General features: G+C 48.4%; 1 protein-coding gene across 2 annotated transcripts in view; it reads left to right on the top strand.

Moving 5' to 3' along the window:
- Positions 1-1,591: 1,591 nt before the first annotated feature.
- The window catches only part of WIPI2 (WD repeat domain, phosphoinositide interacting 2), a 34,633-nt gene continuing 12,350 nt past the window's right edge, over positions 1,592-23,874 (top strand). The window contains exons 1-6 of one of the 2 annotated variants that reach the window (XM_067705406.1): positions 1,592-1,847; positions 8,428-8,510; positions 20,935-21,104; positions 22,388-22,484; positions 22,879-22,976; positions 23,369-23,461. In XM_067705406.1, coding sequence (XP_067561507.1) covers positions 1,774-1,847; positions 8,428-8,510; positions 20,935-21,104; positions 22,388-22,484; positions 22,879-22,976; positions 23,369-23,461 — 615 coding nt within the window. In that variant the 5' untranslated portion in view covers positions 1,592-1,773. Of the gene's footprint in view, positions 1,848-8,427; positions 8,511-20,934; positions 21,105-22,387; positions 22,485-22,878; positions 22,977-23,368; positions 23,462-23,874 lie in introns of those variants that run through there. The other variant, XM_067705407.1, reaches the window with a different exon arrangement.

Consider the following 23,874-nt stretch of genomic DNA (forward strand, 5'->3'; position numbering starts at 1 on the left):
GTATCTTCCCGCACCAGGGCTCGAACCTGTGTCCCCTGCGTTGGCAGGCAGATTCTTAACCACTGTGCCCCCAGGGAAGCCCTGTGATTAGTACTTTTAAAGTACCTGTTTAGATGACTTTGTTTACACCAGAGACATTAAGGCATTCTCCTGTGCTTTCTTCTAGCAGATTTATTGTTTTACCTTTCAACATTTAGGTCTACAATCCATCTCAAATGAATGCTTGAGTACCGTATGTGGTAGGAGGGTCTGCATATTTTATGGAAAAGACCATTCTTTCCTCAATGATTTTCTTTTCTTTTTTTTTTCTTTTTTTTTGGATTAAAAAAATTCTTTTTCAGTCCAAGGTTTTTTTGTTGTTTTGTTTTTTGTTTTAAATTGAAGTATAGTTGATCTACTTTCCTCAGTGATTTTCAATGCATTCTTGACTCCATGGCTAGAATTAACAAACTTGATCACACCATTCTGTATTTTCAATGGTGGCATATTGCTCTTGGTACAAAGACCAGTCTCTTCCCTAACGTACCTTCTTTTTTTAAGATTTTTTTTTGGGGGGAGGGTTGACCATTTTTAAAGTCTTTATTGAATTTGTTACAATACTGCTTCTCTTGGTTTTTTTTTTTTTTTTTTTTTTTTTTTTGGTTTTTTGGTCAGGAGGCACGTGGGATCTTAGCTCCCCCGCCAGGGATGGAACCAGCACCCCCTGCACTGGAAGGTGAAGCCTTAGTCATTGGACCACCAGGGAAGTCCCTTACCTTAACACCCAGCCTAATCCGGACACCTCCTGTTTCTCAAGCCAAATCTTGTGTCATGTGTACCATCCCACTCCAAGCTCAGACACACACCATAGAGTTCTTTGTCCAGGTCACACTGTCATCCGTGGACTTTTGCCATACAGAACGCTTCCATTCCTGAGGTCGGTTACCTGCTACTCAAACGTCAGGCCTCATCTCCTCCAGGAAGCCTTCCCGGCTGCACAGTCCCTGTCCCTTAAGTCTAGGTTAAGCGACCTCATTACGTGCTTTCATTGCACCCCGGCTTTGTAATTGTGTTTACCTCTCCCACTGTAACTTCGCTGAAGAAAAGGAGGAGGCCTGTTTAGCTCACATGGAAGGCACTCTCTAAATATTACTGAATGAATGAATACGTGTAAAACAGAATCCTCCCCAGAGACCCAAAACGCGTGGGCCTTGGAGAAACAACGGGGGTTCCATTCTCAGATCTAACACTTAGCAAATAAGTTAATATTTCTGAGCCTCAGTTCTCAAACTCATAAAATGGGAATGCAACATTCCCTACAAAGCATTGCTATAAGCACCAAACAAGAACGCACGTATCTGGCACAATGACTAGCACGCGGCAGGCCCTTTTAATATTAATAAAAAGATGGGGGCGGGGGACACGGAACGCCTACTCTTTACAATGCGCATGCGCGGCCCGTGACCCGCCCGCAAGGCCAGCCCATCGCCCCCCCCGCGCGTCCCCACGCGCGCGCGTGTTCGACCGGAACCTGGGGCCAGGCCGGAGGTGAAGGGGCGGACCTCCGCAGTACGCCTGCGCCGTGGGAGGCCGTGCGCCGAGGAGGCGGGGCCACGCAGGCGCGCCTGGCGGCCCGGCTCTGGAGCATAAACAAGAGCGGGGTCGGGATGAGGCGGCTGTTGATGTCCGCGCGGCGAGTGGCGGCGAGCGGGGCTCGGCGCCGACCCTGAGCTCACCCCGACCTGCCCTCCCGCGCGCGAGCTCCGGGCCGGGCCCACCCGCCGCGCGCCCACCATGAACCTGGCGAGTCAGAGTGGCGAGGCTGGCGCCAGCCAGCTACTCTTCGCCAACTTCAACCAAGACGTCACGTAAGGACGGGCGTGGGCCGGGGTCGGAGCCGGGGGCCGCGGGGCGGGGGCCGGAGCCTGGGGGCCTGGGGCCGGGGAGGGCAGAGGCATCCTCGGGGCGGGCCCGGCGCGTGCTGGGAGGGAGCGGCGCCCTCTCTGGGGACCCTCCAGGCTCTGCCCTGGAGCTGCGATCTCTGAGCCGGGAAAGCGATGGAGGTAGGGGAGGTATTTTACCCAGCACGGGAAGGCTTTGTCTTTTTGGACCTCACTTCTCACAAAGTCGGGGCAGAACTTTGTGGCCTGACTTGTCTCGGCCGCCTCTGGAGCGGTGGGGGTGGGTTTCTCCCTTATAACCTGCCTCCCTCTTGTACCTCAGCTCTCTTGCTCCAGTTTTTCCCCTCTTCAGCCCCTTCTCCTCATCTCTTCATCATCTTAGGGTCCCTTTGATTTCCTTTTCTTCCCGTCTCGCTGTTCTTTTTGACAGGTAACTTTGATGTCCTCCTCGAGCAAGAAACAAACTTAGCAGTAAACGTGGTCTCTGACCTGGGGAGAAACTGAACCAAGGGGGATGTGACAGAGAACCCCTCCCCCCCCAGAGGTCTTGGTGCTTCGGGGCATGGGCCATCCTTACAGGGGAAGCGAGGCCCGTGATGCCAGCCCTTGTTTGTCCCAGCCCATATGGGTTTGAAGCCGATTCTTCGGAGGCTGTCTCCAGTGACGTGTGAGGATAGTTACTAGATGAAGTTTCTGGAGAAGGAAGGATAAGTTGTAGGACTGGAAGGGAGGAAAGCCATCTTGGGAAGTGAGTAAGAGGAAGTGATGTAAGAGGGGAGGAGGAGTGGGTCATTGGCTTCGTACCAAAGTAGTCGGTTGAGTTGTTCCTGGCTGAATGGAATCAGCAAAGTAGAACATGACATCTTTTAAAAAACTAAAAGTCAGTTGTAGAGCGGCAAGCCCCCAAGTCAGTGGCGTGCAGTGGGCGCTTGGTAGCACCTTCCAAAGTTGGGGAAGTAGCGCAGACAGCCCCACAGTGGGCCTCTGTTGGGACTTGGAAGGGAGCAGATCACCTCCTCCAACTACAGGGAGAGGAAACTGAAGTTGAGGAAGGTTCAGAGCAGAGCCTGGATCTTACCCTCATTTGACAGTGGAGTGGGGGCAGCTTTCCTGAATTGTCTTCCAGTGTCCTTTCCAATCTACCATGCTGTTGTTTCTACCTACAGAGTAGGATCTGGAGGACAGTGAATGTAGAAAGCAGCCCATAGCAATCTTTAAAGGTGAAAACTGCCGAATACTAGTGTTCTGTATGACCAAAAGCCAATCCAACAAAAACAGTTTGGACCACCTGTTGCAGGAGGTTGTAACTGAGATGGACTATGTTATACCAATCCAAGTGGGGAAGAGGACATTTCAAACCAACTGTGATTCCGTTTTTAAGGCCTTAGTATTTTGAGACCAGTAAGAATGGTAGCTTTATGGATTTTTATGTCTTGTATAAATTAGAGAATTTCCAAAACATTTTCTACCATTCTTTAAGTTTTTCATTGCTCATCATTTATATTGAAAGGAAATCAAATATGAGAAAACATTCTCTTTTGCTCTTATTTTAAATGGCATTCAAATACCACTTTCCCTATATAAGAGAAGAATGTCACTCTGGCCTGAAATAAGGTCTTTTTGGACTTGGAAATCGTGCTTTCGCACTCTTCCGTGAGTCCTGAAGTTATTAGTTTAAGACAAGATTTTTTTTTTGCGGTACGCGGGCCTCTCACTGTTGTGGCCTCTCCCGTTGCGGAGCACAGGCTCCGGACGCGCAGGCCCAGTGGACATGGCTCATGGGCCCAGCCGGTCCGCGGCATGTGGGATCCTCCCGGACCGGGGCACGAACCCGTGTCCCCTGCATCGGCAGGCGGACTCTCAACCACTGCACCACCAGGGAAGCCCCTTAAGACAAGATTTGTGTGTCATAATTTTGATTTGCTAAAGAGACCTTGATACAGTGTGAGCATAAATTGTAAGGAATAGTAAGTTAGGATTATACTAAAAGTTTATTGATGAAAGTGACTAATTTGTTTTAAATCTATACCTGAAAGAAATACAGAAGTTCTGGGGAGAGGCTTGACAGTTCACTCCTTTCCCTCCCTTGTCCATCTCCAGCATTTACTTTGATAGAGGAACACAGTTTTTCACAAAGCAAAGGATATTAGATTCACATTCACGGTATTCAGTGAGGAAACCTGGAAGCCGTTTCACTTAATAGAATATGTATTCTACGTTATACAGTAATGCTTGAACAACAGTGTTCCTTTCATAACAAACTATATCTGTCCTTTCTGTTTTTCCTGGTAATATGGTTTCAAATACTGTAATTTTTTTTCTGTGATTCTTATTCTAAAAGTGTGAACGTTTTATTTGGGGTTTTTTTGTTTTGTTTTTACCATTTGTTTTTGTTTGTTTAACTAGAATTGGGAAAAAGGCATCAAGAAAAGCTGGTCCCCATCGTCGTCTTCTTCTTGGCTGGTTAGTTCCAATCCTGGTTTCTGAAAGTAACACTTTGGAAGGCTTATCTTGAGGAATTTTTGGTGCTTTGATATCGAAGTTAAGAAACTAATAGAAGTGCAGGGTATCACTTGGCTCTTCAACGGAAATATCAGGGGCTAAGTACTTGCAGGGGACCCCACGCAGCTTGTGGAAGTCATTGATTGGGCAACGTCTACATCATTTAGAAACTACATTTCTAAAAGAAATAGAATAAGGGCAGGGACTTGACTTCCGAAGTCTTCTGTTTGTAGCATTGATGTTGTTAGTGTCTAAGAGTTATGGGCATAGAGGTAGTAAGGCATTGGTCTGAATTGATTGCTTTCTTGAACCAGGTTTCTTCTAAGGTTACAGCAACTGTCCTGGAAGGTCACTTCTCTCCTTTTCCCTCATCAGTAAATCGAGGGACTTGGAAGTAAGGATTCTTCCACCTTAAAGTTCTAGGTGGTTCTGCCTGCCATGTGGAGGATGTGTTTTGAGGAAGCAGGGCAGTCACTGGGGAGGGTATTGTCCAGCGGCCGTGGCCAGTAGAAAGGAGACTGGTGAGCCATCAGGATTTGGTGTGACCCGTGGGATGTGCATGCTGCACTTAAGGGAGAAGTTAAAGTGACTCCCAAGTCTCCAGCCTAGATTCTAGACGAGCAGTGACAGCACATTATGGGAGAAAGATCAGAGGGGGATTCAGTTTAGGGAGAAAGATGAACTCCGCTTTGGATATTACTGAGTTTGAAAGGCCTTAGGGATGTCCAGGTGGAGGTCTGGGATGGCCACGAGCTTGCTGAGTAGGGCCCCGGGGCCGGCCAGGTCTCAGCAGCAGTTCAGGTGGCTTCCTTTTTATGGGTGTCACTGTTTCCACTTCACCCTGTCCTCGAGTATGGCTCTCTGACGAAGATGATGAAAAGGGAAAGCATTAATGGGCTGATCATGCGTAAGTGGGTAAAAAAAAGGGAATTAAGAAAATGATTTTTTTTCTTTTAAAATGTTTTTAACATTTATAAAATGTTTTCTTAAAAATTTTTTTTGTTTTTTAATGGAAATCACTGTCTTTTAAATACTGAGCAGTCAAGTTTAAATTCAGTGACAGAGACTTGCAGTTAAAGATGGTGGGTTAAACACAAGCATTTATTTTGGCCCTCCTTCTCAGAACCCTAATAAAATGTCACAGTCAGTGAAATATCAAAAAGGTACTTTAAAAAGCTTAAACCCATAGAACGAGGAGACACTAGCAACAAAATTTTGGAAGCCAGCAAGTGGTAAAGGGAAGTGGATCCTCCATTGCTAGTGGGGAAAGCAGAGAACCAACCTACTGGAAACCACGGAATCCCCCAAAGGCTCAGGATGGGCGGTCTCAGGAGCTCTGCAGTGGAGCGGAGTCGCGTGTGGCGAAGATCGAGAAGGCTGGCCCAGAGTGTGTTGCAGAAGCAGTCACTGTTCCTGCCTGGTGAAGGACTTGGGCCTTGTCTCCAGAGGGTACAGCAGGGTCTCTGGGTTTTGACACCACGCACAGTTGAAGGCAGGGGTATGGTAGTGAAGTGGGGGATTAAGTAAATATATGCTCTTTTTTGTTATTGCTGGGTTTTCCCTTTGTCAATAAAAGATCTCTTACCTTAAAAAACAAAAAAACAAACCTTACCATTGTAAACACTTAGTGGGGAGTGAGATTATTTATTAGGGGAATCTCATGCTTATATGTTACTGTACTTCTCCCATTAATGTATCATATGGTCAGGCAAATCATGAGATGTTATTAAAAGCAGAATCTCCAAAGAGGGGTGTGTGAACCTGACCATTGATATTCGAGATGTAAATATCAAACCTATTTGTATTTCATATCATCCTTTAAAAATGTCTGCCTTGGCTTCCCTGGTGGCGCAGTGGTTGAGAGTCCGCCTGCCCGATGCAGCGGACACGGGTTCGTGCCCCGGTCCGGGAAGATCCCACATGCCGCGGAGCGGCTGGGCCCGTGAGCCATGGCCGCTGAGCCTGCGCGTCCGGAGCCTGTGCTCCGCAACGGGAGAGGCCACAACAGTGAGAGGCCTGCGTACCGCAAGAAAAAAAAAACGTCTGCCTTTATTGATAAAGTATATGCTCACTCTGTACCACATGTACATATCAAAAAGTACTTGGTGTATTTTTGCTTACATTTCCTACTGATTGGGGTGTGCAGGTAGGAAGCCATGCGATTAAAACTCTAGCAAAGGTATTTAATATCCAAAATCAGCTTCTGAATATCTGGAAGAACATCAGAGAGCTAATATTTGATCAGTTTTAACAAATTCTGCCCATTTGGAGCACAGCCAAAATCCTGAGTGCATCAAAATCCAGGTCCTCATTAATTAATTCAAGCTCATTAATTTTACCTGTAGAAAAAGCCCTCTCTAAGCTTATTTTATATATGAAACTAATAAGCTTGGTGGCTTGGTTTCCAAGTCAACAAATTTGAAAGAGGGAGGGGCTGTTAATGCTAGTAGGATGCTTGGGGAGCAGTGACGACTGTCAGCGAAACGAAAGGTAGAGGGCATTTTATTACCCAGCCCAACAGACTGCTGCTCGATGTAGGCACACGAGACCCCCAACTCCTTGTTAGGGTCTGAGAGGGCCACTTTGTCATGGTAGTAAAGTTGTTTCATGATGTGAGTCCAGTCAGATGGTGAGGACTTGCCGTCCCGTACAGAAAACTGTATGAGGACGACTTTTATTGAAATCAGAAATGGTGGGATATAAGGTTTTGGTGCTTAAAATAGCAGCCCTTAGTTATCTGGAAAACATTTTCCTGAACATCAGTTTTCCAGAAGTTATGAATTATTGAGATTTTGTTTTATTTTTAGCTTTCTTGGATATTCTTGTGTTTTTGTTGGCCCCTTATTGCTTTTCAAAAAATGTACAGGTAACAATGCCTAGTTACCTCATTGATGTGATTAATTCAATACAGTGAAGCATTTTTGTAGAGAAAAGTTATATAAACTGGTAGGAGTTCCGTTTCTGTTTATACTTCAGGATGAACCAGTTGCAATTTCAGTGTTTAGTAGTGCTTACAGCAGCTCTGTTCTTGGAATGTATTTCCTCTGCCTAAGTGTGAAAGAGGTTGGAAAGCTCGAGTTTCTAATAGGTGAAAGGGTCGTTAAAATAGCCCTGATTTCTATCTCGGCATACACACACTCATCATACGAGACGTCAGTCTTCATTATTTCTAGGCTTCTGGTTTACCCTCTGTTTCCACTTGTTCTCCCAGACATTAAATACCAGAATGATCCCAGGATCTGATTCTTCACATCCCACCACTTCTTGCTTTGTTCTCTATCCTCTCTGTTTCTGAAAGCCCTGCTTGTCCTTTTACTCCCCCTCTCGGTCAGTTACGTTCTGGACAGTGGTAATCTTCTATGAGGAAACACTTCATTTAGCGGCACAGCTCTCCTGCAGTAGGGATCTGGAGAGCTCGGGGTTCCCTCCAAGCCTCTTAGCAAAAGCAGCAGTGTTGGGTGATGAATATGGAATCTTACACACAGGCCAACTGTGTCACGTAGTCTTGCCATTCCAGGCTCTGAGTTAGCTCTTTCCATCCTACTGCAGAGCCATAGCCTAACGTAAGTGACTGAGCTGCATTTGTTATGGCCTTAACTGCAGTGCAGAAAGACACCATCATCCACCAAAGTTGTAAATATCTTTGTTTAATATTTACAATGTTATCCTAACTTGGACTCTCCCATACACCAGGCATGTATATCAGATCACCTGAGAAACCGCACTGTGTTTTGAGGGGATCATTAATTTAGGGCTGATTACTTTTATTTGTATGTCAAACTTATCTTTAAAGTTTTATAGATTTTCAATAAGAACGTTGTCTATCTTTATTTTACTGACATTCCCCTTTTCCTGGCTGTGAGGTGTGGCGTCTTCCGCGCCGCTCTCTTTTCTGCTCTGCCGCCACTCGCCTGGTACAAACTACATGACCTTATTTGTGCTGATTATGGGTAGATGCTGGTGACTGTTTGGTAACGTGGAGCTAGTTTGTGCGTTATCTGCCTACACGTATCAGCTCTTATTTCTGAATTTGGCTTTTTTGCAGGTCTCTAGCTGTTGGTAGTAAATCCGGTTATAAATTTTTCTCCCTTTCTTCTGTGGATAAACTGGAACAGATCTATGAATGCAGTAAGTGTTTGCTTTATTTTTCCCCCTTCTTAAAATAGACAAGTTATACTTGAATTAGGTTGCATTCTTAAATTCACACATTATGGTTAAAATCCAAATACCCCTTGGCCAATAATCTTCTTTCACCTTGGTGTTGCTGAGAGGTGATGGCTATGACTGAACAATTACGTGTCCTCCCAGATCTTTTTCTGTGCATTTGCATACTTATAAATGTACATGTAGAAATACTTTATGGGTTGCCATTTCCAATACATGATACCATACTAAATGCATTATTCTATAATTTCTCCCCTTTTTAAATGCCATTTAAACCACTTAGATTTCTGTCATAGAGGGCTTCCAGAATTTGAAAAGTTTACATCCCCCTAGGAGTGATTTATTTTCTCCATTTGGCATTTTATGGTGTTTGAGTGGCTGTGTGTCAGATACCTGTGGGGTTGCAGGAGGGCCATGAGCTTCGATACCTTGCTAAGTCACCTAGTGTGACTTTACATAGATCGCTTCATGGACCTCAGTTTCTTTGTTTTTCGTGTGTGTGTGTGTGTGTGTGTATGTGAGAGAGAGAGAGAGAGAGAGAGAGTACTTGCTGAATAAATAGTAAGTAGTAGGTACAGACCCTCCCCCAGTGAGAATAGGATGGAAAGCTTTGACTCTCTGCACATACATCTTTTTTTTTCGTTGCTGTAGTTGTAAGAAGCAGTACAGATCCCTGCACCCTTCTCCTAGTTTCCCCAGTGGTAACGTTTCGCAGAAGTGCAGTACAGTATCACAGCCGGGAAGGCTACATGGATATAGTCCAGCCTGTGTGGGTGAAGTTCTGTACAGTCCGAACACCCATCTAGCTTCCTGTGTCCACCACAATGAAGACACTGGGCCGTCTGACACCGCAGGGTCCTTCCTGTTGCCCTTGTACCCACACCTGCCTCCCCTCCCCCACTGCCACCCCACTGTCCCTAATCCCTGGCAGCCACTGATCTGCTCTCTGGTACCAGAATATTGTCTTTTCGCAAATGTTACATAAATGGAAGTATGTAACCTTTTGAGATTGGCTGTTTTCGCTCAGCATCTTTCCCTGGAAGTTCACCCAAGTTGCCGGGTGTCAGTAGCGCCGTCTTTTCTGTTGCTAAAGCTGGTTCCACGTGCGGACGCAGCCCAGCTGTTTGACCCTCACCCGGCAAAGTACATCTGGGCTGATTCTAGATTTGGGCTGTTAAAAATATAGCTGCTGTGTATGGGGTTTTGGGTGGATGTAACTTTCCACTTCTGGGATTAATGTCTAAGTGTGATTGCTGGGTTGTATGTGTGGTGTTTTGTCTTCGTCTTTTTTTTTTTTTTTTTTTTGCCGTACGCAGGCCTCTCACTCCTGTGGCCTCTCGCGTTGCGGAGCACAGGCTCTGGACGCGCAGGCTCAGCAGCCATGGCTCACGGGCCCAGCCGCTCCGCGGCATGTGGGATCTTCCCGGACCAGGGCACGAACCCATGTCCCCTGCATCGGCAGGTGGACTCTTAACCACTGCACCACCAGGGAAGCCCTGTCTTTGTCTTTTTTAAGTGCTGAACTGTTTTACAGGGTGGCTGTACCATTTTACATCCCCACCAGTAATGTGTGAGTGAGCCAGTTCCTCAGAATCCTTGCCAGCATTTGGTGTTACCAGTGTTTTTTCCTTTAGCCGTTCTCATGGCTGCGTGCAGCGCTAGCTCGTGGTTTTACTTTGTAATTCCCTAATGGCTAATGATGTTGAACAGTTTTTCATGTGCTTGTTTGCCATTCTCTTCAGTGAAATGTCTGTTCATGTTTTGGCCCACTTTTTAATTGGATTACTTGGAGTTTTTTAATGTTGAGTTTTGAAAGTTCTTTATATATTCTAGATACTAGTCCTTTGTCGTATGCGTGGTTTGTAAGTATTTTCTCTGTACATAATGATAGCCCTGAAGCCTGCCCGTGGCGTGATCTAATTAAGAATTCTTGTTACGGAGGATTGAGGAGGTCAGTATTATTGTAATTAGTCACGCTGGGTTATGGATTCAAGGAGAGATTTAATATTTATCATTTTAATTATCTACGTGAGCATGCAGTTTGGGGGAATTGAGTTTTCTCCTTATTAATGATGCCAGCATCTCCTTCCTGAATGTTCCACTCTTATCAACTTTGCTTTCACTGTGGTTTGGTGTTCCATTTTGGAATTCTCCTTTGCCTGTTAATATCTCTTAAGAAGGGGAAGTTTCAGCGAGTTGATATGAAGAGACATCTCATATTCATTTCTGGTTCCACTCACTCTGTAAACGTTCGTTGAGGACCCGCTATGTGCCAGCCCTGTTCTGGCTGTGGAGACACAATGGTGACAAAGTTTCTGCTCTCATGACACTTATGTTTAAATGGAGGCAGACAAAGAACAAGGAAATACATTTGTGTCGGATGTTAGGCTGGGGACACAGTGTGGAGCGAACACACATGTAAATACCGCCCCCCACCCTTCCTGCATTAACATAAGGTGAGGACCCAGGAGAAACGTCCTTTCTTTGTGCCCAGTACTTGCAGTTGCAGAGTTCTTGTGGCCCACTGGGGCTCAGAGGCTCGCCAGACTCCCTCCAGGCCTTGGCCTCCCCTCTCCAAGTCCGCCCTCTGGTGTCCCTCACCTCCATCAGCAGATGGTGTCTGACATTCCCCAACAAGCCCCCTGTTTGTTGCTGCCCCTGAAGGCCAGCACCCGGGCCCTTTACGGGGAGATGGCTGGAAGCAGGATTCTTACAGTAAGTGTCCCTAACTCACGGCTCCTGCCTTAGGTTTTACTCCTTTTTTGTCCTCAAACTTGCCTCCTGGTGCTTACTAAATCTTCTGAAAAAGCCTTTCTCCTAGTGTGTAGCTGGAAGGCGTGATCGGGGTGATAAAGTCTCTCTGAACTGGAGTGCTTGTGCTCGCTTATCTCAGGAGGCGCTTCTGGAATCCCCAGATTGGCAGCCTTCTCTTGATCACTGGTAGGATTGTTTCCTGTAGGGAATTCCTTCAAAGGGTTGCCTGATCCCTGGAAACAGGATTCCATCGGGCTTTTATGAATGACTGAAACATTTATTAAATCTACATGCCCATGAGCGCCTGAATCGTGCTGTTAAATTGTTGCTGTCGTGATTAGGGTCGACTGGTTTGACAACCACAGAATGGAGACCCAGTGCTTAGATGGGGTATCAGAATACCAAAACCTTGTCTTGACACCTTCTCAGTTTGAATCAGTTCAGTGACTAATTTGTTTCCTTGAAGTTTATCAAGTGGGTTTTGGTGCCTCATTTTTCAGAAGGTTTTTTTTTTTTTTTTTTTTTTTTTTGTGGTACGCAGGCCTCTCGCTGCTGTGGCCTCTCCCGTTGCGGAGCACAGGCTCCGGACGCGCAGGCCCAGCAGCCATGGCTCACGGGCCCAGCCGCTCCGCAGCATGTGGGATCCTCCCGGACCGGGGCACGAACCCACGTCCCTTGCATCGGCAGGCGGACTCCAAACCACTGCGCCACCAGGGAAGCCCTTCAGAAGTTTTTGATGGGACACAATGTGATGCCTTGATAGCGTCATGAAAGAGTGGGTGTTTACTGACCAGCATGTTGAGGTGGTATATAGATTTCTTTGTTGTTCTTAGTGAGCTTCAGCCCTTAAAATAGGTGGGAATGGACAGAGAGCTCTTTCAGGGTGAGCACGTGACACTGAAGCTGCGAAATTCTCTTGCCCCTAGAACATCGTTAAGCAGATAGAAGAACGTCTCTTAGAAAACAGGCTAGCTGCTGAGTTAAGATCACCTTCCGGTATTTTCGTACATGGAGATTCTGGCAGAGTAGAACTTAACGCCTCCACGCTCAGCCCGGCTCAGTGGGCTCGCCCCCTCGTGCCTCCTGACTGTCCCTTGTAACGTCAGGTCTTCGCTGTCGGTACAGAAAGAATGAGCCAGAGCTGGTCTTGGGAGAAGCAAGATGGACAGCTATTTGTTCTGTTTCGTTTACTTAAACAAAAAACCTTTGCCCAGCAGCACTGGAAGGTTTTTGTTTTCCAACTCTCTGTATTATAGTTTCAAACTTAAGGGAAGTAGCAGGAGCTCCCATGTGTGCTTCGCCCCGTGTGCGCCCTGCGTTCTCTTTCCCTCTCTGTGTGTCCTTTTAAGTTTATTTGAAGGTATGTAAAGTGCAAATATGTGGTCTCTCTTCCCTGAAGCATGACTGAGACAAAATCCTGCCCTGTTAGGCAATATAAATAAAGGTTGTAGTTTTATTGCTTGTAAAATATCACAGAAGTTCAGAAGGAAAAGTTGGCCTTTCAGATTCTACATCGTGTGTCGTCTTTGCATTTTATGCTTCTGAGCTAGGAAATCATACCTCACAAAGCATTAGTTCTGAAACTCAGCATAAGCAGGCTGGCCGACTAGGTTCTGATTCGGCAGACCTTGCACTGGCTGGAACATTCACCTCAGTGAGATTTACACTAAAGGATCTTCCAGGGGAGAAATCCAGTAGCCTCTCTTCTTGAGCCTGTTGTAATGAAAGATCGGGTGGACTGTACACGTGCGTCTCTTCGGAGCCCCAGGCATCCACCGACACGCCTGGTTGCGGAGTGTGCTGTGTTAGTTCATGGCTTTGTCCCTCCCCTCTTCCCACCACGGGAAGTTTTATCATCTCTGGCTCTGAACAGCACCAGCAGAAGCAAAACAACATTCTTTTTTTTTTATTTTTGGCTGTGTTGGGTCTTCGTTGCTGCGTGCGGGCTTTCTCTAGTTGCAGCGAGCGGGGGCTGCTCTTCGCAGTGGTGCATGGGCTTCTCATTGTGGTGACCTCTCTTGTTGCACAACACGGGCTCTAGGCGTGCGGGCTTCAGTAGTTGTGGCACACAGGCTCGGTAGTTGTGGCTCGTGGGCTCTAGAGCGCAGGCTATAGTTGTGGTGCACGGGCTTAGTTGCATGTGGGATCTTCCCGGACTGGGGCTGGAACCCGTGTGCCCTGCATTGGCAGGCGGATTCTTAACCACTGCGCCACCAGGGAAGCCCCAACAACATTCTTTCCTAAATGAAGTAGTTTCTTAAATTTTGGATAGGCACTCTCTAGGAAGAAAGTGTGGCAGAAACTGTGGCCAAGGCCACATCGAAGGGCCGTGGAAGCAAAGGCCTTAGACACTGGAGGCCACTGGGGTTTGCGCTCAGGCTTTCTCCGTGGTCGCCCTGCGTGCCGACCGCCCTGCGTCTTTTCATTTGGGCACCCTGCTCCTCAGTTATCAGCCTGATTGCTGTGCGCTGGTATTTCATGGGAGGGCTGAGCTGTGCGTGCCTCAGTTCAGTGCAAACTGACCGCTCTGGGTCTGTGGGTTCTGTGGGTGCTTGTTTGTAAAAGTTCTCTGGGGAGCGAGGTGTAACGTAACAACGTTAAAGAGCCGGAGACGATGCAGCAGAAGAATAACAAACCGGAACCACTGGCAACGTGTCAAAGTAGGTTGCTTTATGAAGGTGTATTCCTGAAAAGACCTAAGCACGTTGCTTCCTAGGGCTTAAAGGGTCTCTGAGGTGAATCCCGTTGGTTGTTTTTTACTTAAGTAATGACAAAAATGCGGTGACTCCGGGGTGACCGGCAGTTCATCTGCCTTTTGCAGGCAGCCTCCGCCGTTTTCTGGTTCCTGTCTCCTTTGGACATCTGATGGAAGTTGCAGGTATTTCCCAGAGAAAACCCAATATTTAGTGTATGATTCTGGCAGTTTGAGAGAACCCTGGAAGCCTGTGTGTGCTCCCGGGTCCAGGGCCGCGTGGTCTTGGAGGGGATCCCGGTGAAGGGCCCTCTATCACTCACGAGCTCATAGGAGCACAGCTTGATGTTTCAGGGCCCTGCTGCCCTGTCCTTCATACAGCAGATCTCAATGTAGTGGCCAGAATTCAAGTTTATTCAGTTGTCTGCCTGAGTGGGTTATTTTTTTTTAATAGCTTTTTTGAGATGTAATTTGGACGCCGTAAAAATCAGCTGTTTAAAGTGTACAATTCAGTGGGTTCCAGTATATTTACTGAGTTGTGCAGCCTACCTTAAGCTAATTTTAAAACATTTGAGAGCCCCTCAGTCCATTAGCAGGGCGACTGCATCCCACCCCCACCCCCTCAGCCCTTGGCCACCACTAACCTCCTTTCTCCCACTGTCCATTCGCTGCTCTGGACGTTTCAGATAAATGGAGTCACAGGTGACCGGCTTCCTTCACCTGGAGTGTTCTCAGGGTTCACCCGTGTTGGAGCATGGATGGGCACTTCCTTTCTTTTTGTTGCTCATTGGTATTACAGGGTGTGGACATTCCATGTGTTGTCAGTGGACACTTGGGTTGTTTCCCCTTTTTGGCTGTCGTAAATAGTGCTTCTGTGCACGTTTGTGTGATCGTGTGGACGTGTGTTTTCATTTCTCTTTGAGTAGATAGATACTGTAGGAGTGGAATTGCTGGTAGTCATTTGCGGTTCTTTTCTTGATTTGCTTTTTTCCCCCTTTGCCTGCCCTTCTGTTGGATTACTTGTCTCTTACAGACTTAAAGCACATTAGCCATTGGCTGTGGGTTGCTCATATTTCTTCCGGGTTGTTTGCTCTCTAACCTTGCTCGTGGTCTCCTTGCCATTCTGACGTCTTGACTTCCTGTGTATTCAGATGCATCCGTCTCTGCTCGTAAGGCTTCTGCGTACTAGGAAGGCTCCTCCTGTTCCGGGGGTGCATGAATAGTCTCTCACGTCATCTTCTGGTTCTTTGGGTTTGTGTTTTACGTTAAATACTCGTCTACTTGCAATTGATTTTGATGTAAGAAATTTTCCACTTCACTCATGAGCTGGAAAAGACATTTTTCCTATGTCTTGATCTATTTAGAGGGGTTACTGAAGTATTTAGGGGTGAAATGTCAAGATGATGAGCCTCTCTTTGAAACTTCAGCAAAGAAAAAGATAGCTGAAGCTGAATGGTAGAAAGATAACATTTGTGAAATCCAGGTGATGCAGGTCTGTGGAGATTCATTATAATGTTCTCTTCTATGAATGTTTGCAGCTAAAAACAGCTTTGCTGCCTCCGCACCACACTTCCCCTGTTGTTAAAATCCTAAAAGGAGTCTCTTCTGCTTGTTTTCATTAAAGTTTCAAAAAAGAAATTTCAAACTTCTAGCTGGATGGCAACACCCTAAACCCATTTTCTTTACTTTCTCTACACCTGGTTTAACCAAATGAACGATGCATCCCTTTTCTTTTCCCACCATTTTATTAATGGACATTGTCAAACACCCAGAAAAGCTGAAAGTATTTTACAGCCGGTACCCGTGTACCCAGCATTTAGTCTGTTGTCAGCATGTTACCATACTTACCCAGCTCTCCGTCCATCCGTCCATCTGTCCATCCATCCTGTTTTTTGTGTCTGCGTTTCTGAGTACCTTGCAGACATCAGTACACACTCCCTGAAATACCATACCATGAATATTAGTTACGAGCGTTGTTTTCATTTTTTCCTTTTGAGGTAATATTTACATGCAGTGGAATGCACAGATCTTAAGTCAACATTCTGTGTTCTGACAAATGCACAGATGTCTGTGTAACCTGAACTATCAGGGTTCACCATCACTCCAGAAAGTTCCCTCATACCGCTTCCCCCATCACTCGCAGCTCCCTTCCACCTGCCAAGAGGCAAGGAGTTAGTTTGGCCTGTTCTGCATCATATAAATGCAGCATATGCCCTCTTAGTAAGGTTTCTTTTGCTCAGAGGCATGTTTTTGAGGTTTGTCCATATTGTTGCATCTCCGTTGTCCAATATATGGATATACTGCTGACTGTATATTCATTCTCCTATTGAGGGGAGTCTGGGCTTTTTCCAGTTTTTAGCTATTATTTATTACGAATAAAGCTGCTGTGAACATTCTTGTAGAAATCTTTTTGTGGACACATGTTTTCATTTGTCTTAGGTAAATAGGAGTGGAACCTGTGTTACGTTTTACAGGAAGCTCTCAGGTCCTCCTAGTGGCTGTCCGTTGTGCGCTGCCACCAGTGCTTGTGACAGTCTGGTGGCTCTGCATTCTCACCAGCATTTGGCGGTATCGGGCTTTTTCATCTTGGGCGTTCTGATGTGTGTCTAATAATATCTCCTTGTGGTTTTAGTTTAAATTCCCCGATGGCTAATGATGTTGGACACATTGATGTCTTTGTTGGCCCTCTGTGTATCTTTTGTGAAATATCTGTTCAGATCTTTCGTCCCTTTTAAAATTTGATTGTTTTGCCTTTTTATTGTCAAGTTGTCAGAGTTCTTTAGATATTCTGGATACCAGACCTCTGTCACATACGTTTTGTAAATATTTTTTCCCAGTCTGTGGCTTGACTTGTCTTTTGAGCAAATATTTTGAATTTTGATGAAGTCTGATTTATTTTTTTCATTTATGATTTTTGCCTTTTCTGTCCTTTCCAAGAAACCTTTGCCTACTGTCAAATCATGAAGATCTTTTCCTATGTTTTCTTTGAAAGCTTTATAGTTTCAGCTTTTATGTTTAGCCCAGTGGTTCCTTCTCAGACTAATTCTGGTGTGTGGTATGAGCTATGAGTCACCTTAAGCTTCTCCCTAGGAATTCCTGCTCCACCATTTGTCGGAAAGATTTTTCTTCCATCACTGAATTGCTTTGGTGCCTAAAAACAGTCCTACAAGTGTGTGTCTGTTCCTGCTCTTTATTCTCTTTTGTTGGTCTGTTTATTAGCCTTTATGTCGGAAACATACTGTCTTGTTTCCTGTCACTTTGTTTGTATACTGAGGTTTAAAGTCACATGATGTGTGAGCCCTTCAACTTTGTTCTTTTCCAAGACAGCCTCGGGTATTCTAGATCCTTTGCCTTTCTGACTTTAAAATCAGCTTGTCAGTGGCTACAAAAGAAGTCTGCTGGGCTTGTGATTGGGGTTGCATTGGACCCAGATGTCAGCTGGGTGAGAATTGGTATCTTAACATATAATGTTGAGTACTCCAGTCTGTGAACGTGGTATAGCTCTCCATTTATGAAGATCTTCTTTAATTTCTCTTAGCAATACTCTGTGGGTTTGGGTATGGAGGTCTTACATCTTTTGTTAAATTTCGTCCTCACGTTTTGGTTTTTGAGAGTGTTGTAAATGGAATTTCTTCGTTTTCCTTCCCAGTTGTTGGCTAAGAGTGTATAAAAATATGGTTGATTCTTGTATTCTAACCTTGTGTCCTGTGACTTTGCTAAATTCATTCATTACTTTTAATAGGTGCTTAGCAGAGTCCATGAGCTTGCAGAGTAGTAGTTTGCTGTCTTCCTTTCTGGTCCTTGTGCCTTTGATGTCTTCTTCTTGCCTGTGGCCTTCTGTCAGCTTCCAGTCCAGAGTGAGGAGAGGGGCTGCCCTGCCCTGTTTACGGTCTTAAAAGGAAAAGAGTTCAGTATTAAGTCCACGATGAAGTGTGGTGCTAGCTGTGACATTTTTCACAGAAGTCCTTTATGATGGAAGAAGTTTCCTCTGATCCTTAGGTTTCTGAGTTTTTACTGTGAACAGGCAGTGAGTTTTCTCGTGCTGCTTCTGCATCTCTTGCATTGATACGATTTTCCTCTGCTTGAATTTTAATTGATTACCGCGGCCTCAGCGGGAGACTGGCAGTGCCTGCTGATGATCCGACCTTTTCCTAATAACTGTTTGCTTTTACCCTGGGAGGTGATTGTTCATGCTGTCCTCCCTCATTAAACCTCCCACCTCTGTGCCCCTCAGAGCTGATAGCCGCTCGCATGCCTCAAGGAGAAACGGCTGCTTTCAGCGTGGAACTCCCTGGTACTTCCTCCCTCAGAGGACCACCCCCCTCACCCCGATCTGTGCCATCTTGTCATCTCCCTCCTTTCAAATGGGGAAGAGGGGGGTACCTGTCTGTTGAAACCAGTCCCGCTGGGTCTCACACCTTCCGGTTTCTCAGACGTCATCCTGTCTCTACTGCATTGTCTGTCTCTCCATCGGTGCCTCTAGTTGCTCATTTATCTCAAGACGGGCACTTTCTTTGGCCATATGTGTCCCGCACGTGACCATCCGTCCCTCCCCCGTCTCTGCATCGCCTCGTTGCACAGCTCCTGCTGTCAGCTGCCAGAGTTCTCTGTCCACTTCCCCGCTCACCTCCCTTTCACATTTTGTTCTGCCTCCCCATCAGAATCTGTCGGGGTCTCCGGATGGCGTCCGTGTTACCACATTCAGTGTGCCAGCCAGCGTCAGACCCGATAGGGGGCAGTGTGCCCAGGCAGACACACTCCTGCCCTTGGAAACTGGGCCTGGGCGGGGGTGGGAGGGTCACCCTGCTGAGCCGGCCTCCGGGTTCCCAGGGATGACAGGACAGCGCTGCGTGAGAAGTGCAGGGTGCGATCCATCAGGGCCGTGTGCCTCCAAACCGTCTTCAGATCTTGAGGAGAGAGTGAGGTGACTCGGAGGTGGGAGCCTGAAGGGTGAGACGCCGGGCAGGATGGGCCTGAGCCTCGTGGGAGCAAGCGTGGCTGTGGAGATGGCCCTCCCTGCCCTTCCCAGCCATGGACCCAGCCCCTTCCTGCCACGGGCCCAGCCCCTCCCAGCCCACGGGCCCTGCCCCTCCCAGCCATGGGCCCAGCCCCTCCCTGCCCACGGGCCCAGCCCCTCCCAGCCACGGGCCCAGCCCCTCCCAGCCCACGGGCCCTGCCCCTCCCAGCCATGGGCCCAGCCCCTCCCTGCCACGGGCCCTGCACGGGAGAAGGTGAGGAGCCCGAGGGAGGTTATCTTTACTGCACATCATTGCCGTTCTGGGTGGCGGTTGGTCTCTCCCGAGTCGTGTCGGCCTGATGTTGGAACACTGCCTGTGCAGGTGCTGGCCTCGAGTCAGCCGATGAAAACAGGCCGAGGCCGCGTCCCCTGTGCTGGAGGTCACGCGTGATTGTGCCCTTCAGTCCAGGGTCAGATCCTGGAAGGGGTTGGCAGCTCCCCTGAGATGCTGCGGGGCAGACAAGCTTCAGGCTTGCGTGGTTCTTTTTGAAGGGAGGTTAGTTTGTAGCTGCAGGCAAGAGAAGTGATTCTCATTTGTGTGAAAGCAGCTGTGATTAAATTACTGTGAGGAGCTCGGAATCACGCACTTGATCTTATTGCCTATTCTGTCTATGTAATGGCGGTATCTTAATTTTTTTCCACAAATATGAGTTGCGCCACTTTGGATATAACTCTTGGCTGACACCCAGTAGCTGGGCCCTGTGCTGAGCACGTAGGGCTGCCAGACCCACATTGAGATGACTGATACCACGCGCTTTCCTAGAACAGTTTGTGTCTTTCTACGGGGACCTGTAGAGCTCACTTGCTCACTGTAGTAGTTTGGTTTTGAAACTAACCTACGTGTGTTTTTAAGTTACACCATTAAGGTCAGCGACAGCTGAGTGGAAGGAAGCCTTCCGAGTAGCCATGCACTTGGTCTGGTGTGCGGACTTGCACAGGAGCGTTCCTGTTCACGGTGGAGCTGCTCTCGAGGCTCCGGCTAGTCCGGCCTCCCAGGTCCCCTGGGCTCTGATCCATCTGGGTGTCTCTGTTCTCTGTGCTCCGCTCAGCTCCAGACAGAGTGTGGCCGCAGATCATTGTTAGGGTGGTGAATGGGTCTGTGCTTAACCCCGGCTCGGCGGTACTTCCCGGAGCTCAGGTCGAGACAGGCTGCGCATGAAAGTCATCTAGATTCTTGGCTCTGAGCTCTTCCTGCATTCCAGAATTCTCTTTGCCCCTCCGTCTGAACTTGCCCCAGGCAATTGCCAATGAAACCAAGGGGAGAGTAAGGAGAGAGTGCGGGTATGGGGGCCTCCCAGGAGATGGGGGTGAAGTAACAGCCGCACAGGGTCCACCGTGTCTGTTCTTGTCTGTGTGGGCTGCTGTGCACACAGTTCATTACCCACCGTCTTCTGAGCGGGGGTGGGGAGCAGGGAGCGAAGGGGGTCGAGGGCTGCCTGCGTGCTGGAGTCTGTAAGTCCCTCCTCACACCAGGGTGGCCGTGAGCCCCGTTTACAGGCAGGAAAGCAAGCTCTCCAGAGACGCAGTCATTCAGGGAACGCTTGGGGGCCCGTCATATGTCAGGTACAGTTGTAAGTGCCGGGGTTACAGCTGTGAGCCCGAAAATGAGGCCTCCGTCTGGGCGGGGCTCACATTCCAGTGAGCCAGGGAGCAGATGAAGGTGGTTCTGGGTGACCCCCCGGGGGGGCAGTGACAGGGTGCCACGTGTGGAATGGGGGGGCCTCTGAGGAGTGAGTCCTCCTTGCGGAGTGCAGGGCGACCTGCCGGCGGCTTGTCCAGGCCTCATAAGCAGCGAGCTTGACCCGCTCCCTTGGCCCCAGAGCTTGCAGTGGGGAGCCCGCCCGTAGACACGTGTTTGCGCACACGAGCGCGTTGTGCCTGTTGACAGGGATACACACAGATGTGGGGTTTTTTCCTCCTTTCAGCTGACACTGAAGATGTGTGCATCGTGGAAAGATTGTTCTCAAGCAGCTTAGTGGCCATCGTCAGCCTCAAAGCCCCCCGGAAGCTGAAGGTTTGCCACTTTAAGAAGGGGACCGAGATCTGCAACTACAGCTACTCCAACACCATCCTGGCTGTGAAGCTGAACAGGCAGGTGGGCCGCGCTCTCACCCCACTCAGCTGCCGGGGCCTCTGGCCTGTGTCTCCGAGTTCTCAGTGGCGCCCCTCGGACGCAGCCGACCGTCCCCAGGCGGCATTTCTGGTCCCTCTGGCCATGCTTCTGCTCACCTGACCCCCCACCTGGACTCAACTCTGTTTTCTCGTCTCAGCAATTTTGCTCAGATAGCCCCATTCCTGACGATTCCCTGGCCTCTGCCGTTTGCTTTACTCATCCCTCAAGACATGAACCTTCTTTTGCTTTTTATAAATGTTACTTTTTTAAAAAATCTGTGAGCATCTTTATCTTTTTTTTTTTTTTTTTTTTCCCCCACCTCTTATGGCTTGCAGGATCTTAGTTCCCCTGACCAGGGACTGAACCCGGGCCCTGGCAGTTGAAAGCACCGTGTCCTAACCACTGGACGGCCAGGGAATTCCCGATCCCTTTAACTGTTAATTTAACTTTTAAGATGAAGGATTTATTACTTTTTTGTGTCTCTCCCAAAACCCACAAGAATGTCTGGCCCAGAGTGTAGACCTGGTGGCTGGCTCTTGAGTTTATTCCATGAGATGGTCACATGGCTTTGGCTTACAAAGTACAGCCTTGTCCTTAAGGGCTGTCACCACGTTCTGTCAACAACCAGTTGTTCTGTGCAGGGAATGCTTGTTACGTGGCCTCGGGTGGCCCATGCGTGACTAAAGTGGACACCCCTGACGTGGCTGAAGCTGGGTCTGTTGACAGAAGGTTGGTTAAAATGGTAAATTACAAAGTGAACACGTTGGACTCATCCCCTCGGTGCGTCAGCTCCACATCCATCTTCCTTAAAATGGAGCGAGAACTTCGACACCTGCAAAATAGTCTGGGTGGAGAATTTTACACTTTTTTAAAAGCCCTAGTTTTTACTTTCATCCTGCCGTGCCTCATTCAGCATCGGTTTTGGAAACCTTCACCAGACCTGTCCCAGGCTCTAGACCTGGTTTTCGTGAGGGGAGGGCCAAGAGCGCAACAAAAGCAAACCATGTTTTTCTTAGCTGGAGACTAGTTTCTATAAGGTTGAATTAAATCGTACAGTTAGAAGTCCTGGTAGAGCCGGCGGAAGCAGTTGTGGTTACAGACGCCACCCTGGGCGAGCGGGGACTGTGCCATGAGCACCCAGGGCAAGGGTTCCGGAAGGGACACGGCGTCTTGGTGCAGGAGTCCGCTAACTGGAGGTCGGGAGCGAGCGTCGTACCGGCTCTGCCTTACGTTTGGTTTTCCGTGTTTCGTTGTGTCTTTTCCAGAGGCTGATCGTGTGCCTGGAGGAGTCTCTGTATATACACAACATCCGGGACATGAAGGTGCTGCACACCATCCGGGAGACGCCCCCGAACCCCGCAGGTGAGCGCGTGGGGACCAGACAGTCTGCCTTTCTAAGAGCTGTCAGTGAGAGGGATTTTCTTCTCTTTTTAGGTTCCACAGATTTTAAAAGTATTGATCTTAAAGCAAGCTACCGTCCTTCTGGCTCTGGTCTTGTGACCACATAAATTGTTGGTTCGGTCAGCCTCCAATTTTGAGGTTTCTAACCAGTTCCACCCAAAGGGCTTTAGTCTGTTTTTACAGTCCTGCTGTCACCTATGGTGGCAGTTTGGGGCGTGTGGAACTAAAAACCCAGTGATACGACGACCAAGGTTGCATCAGAGCTCCCCTTGATTTCTGTGTTCTTGCTAAGTGACGAGTTCTGGTGACACTTGGAGGATCTGACCCGCGTTTGTTCCTCGTGTGTTGCTCGCAGGCCTGTGTGCGCTGTCGATCAACAACGACAACTGTTACCTGGCGTATCCAGGCAGCGCGACCATCGGGGAGGTGCAGGTCTTCGACACCATCAACCTGGTGAGGGTCTTTGGTCCTTGGAGAGCTCTTTACAGCACCCCTGCTTCCTAAGAGGAGGGCCAAGGGGCCTCTGCCCTCCTCGTTTCCTGGGCATCGTTTCCGCTGCCACCCTCTCCGTCGCCGAGCAGGTCCGAGTCATCCTGCCTCCGGACGTGTCCCTGTCCCCGCGGTGCTGCACGCCTAGCGGCACAAGTGCTCGAAGCAGTGGAGAAAACCGTACACCTCCACGGAGACGTTGCTTTGCTTGTTTTTAAACGGTTTTGAGCAGCACTTCCTTGGACGCCCCCCCCTGGTTAATCGGGGATTGGGCGTCTGTGCTAACCGCGCTGGTAGTGCGGCCGGTGGGCAGCGCAGGGCACGGCGGTCATGGTGTCACTTTACCCCCCTTCCAGAGAGCCGCAAACATGATCCCGGCCCACGACAGCCCTTTAGCCGCACTGGCCTTCGACGCCAGCGGGGCCAAGCTCGCCACTGCTTCCGAGAAGGTAAGGCTGCCGCAGCCCTGTGGAAAGCTGGGCCACCTCTGTGCACACAGTTAGTTTGCTAACCAGCAAAGCAGTTTCGTACCAGCTAGCTCACATCCAGGCACAGTCCACGGCCCGGAGGGCGGGTGCGGGGGGAGACAAGGCAGGGCTCCACGGCCGCACTCGCCTCGGTGGAGCACGTGTCACGGCTGTACGTGTCCAGCTGTCATTACTTAGCCATCCTTCTGGGATGGTTTAGTGTTTCCAGTATTTCAGCTGTATTAATATATATTTATAGTAGTATTTGTTTTTTTGCGGTACGCGGGCCTCTCACTGCTGTGGCCTCTCCCGTTGCGGAGCACAGGCTCTGGACGCGCAGGCTCAGCGGCCATGGCTCACGGGCCCAGCCGCTCCGTGGCATGTGGGATCTTCCC

The sequence above is a fragment of the Pseudorca crassidens genome, chromosome 15 (genome assembly GCF_039906515.1).
Source record: "Pseudorca crassidens isolate mPseCra1 chromosome 15, mPseCra1.hap1, whole genome shotgun sequence".
NCBI classification, from domain to species: domain Eukaryota; kingdom Metazoa; phylum Chordata; class Mammalia; order Artiodactyla; family Delphinidae; genus Pseudorca; species Pseudorca crassidens.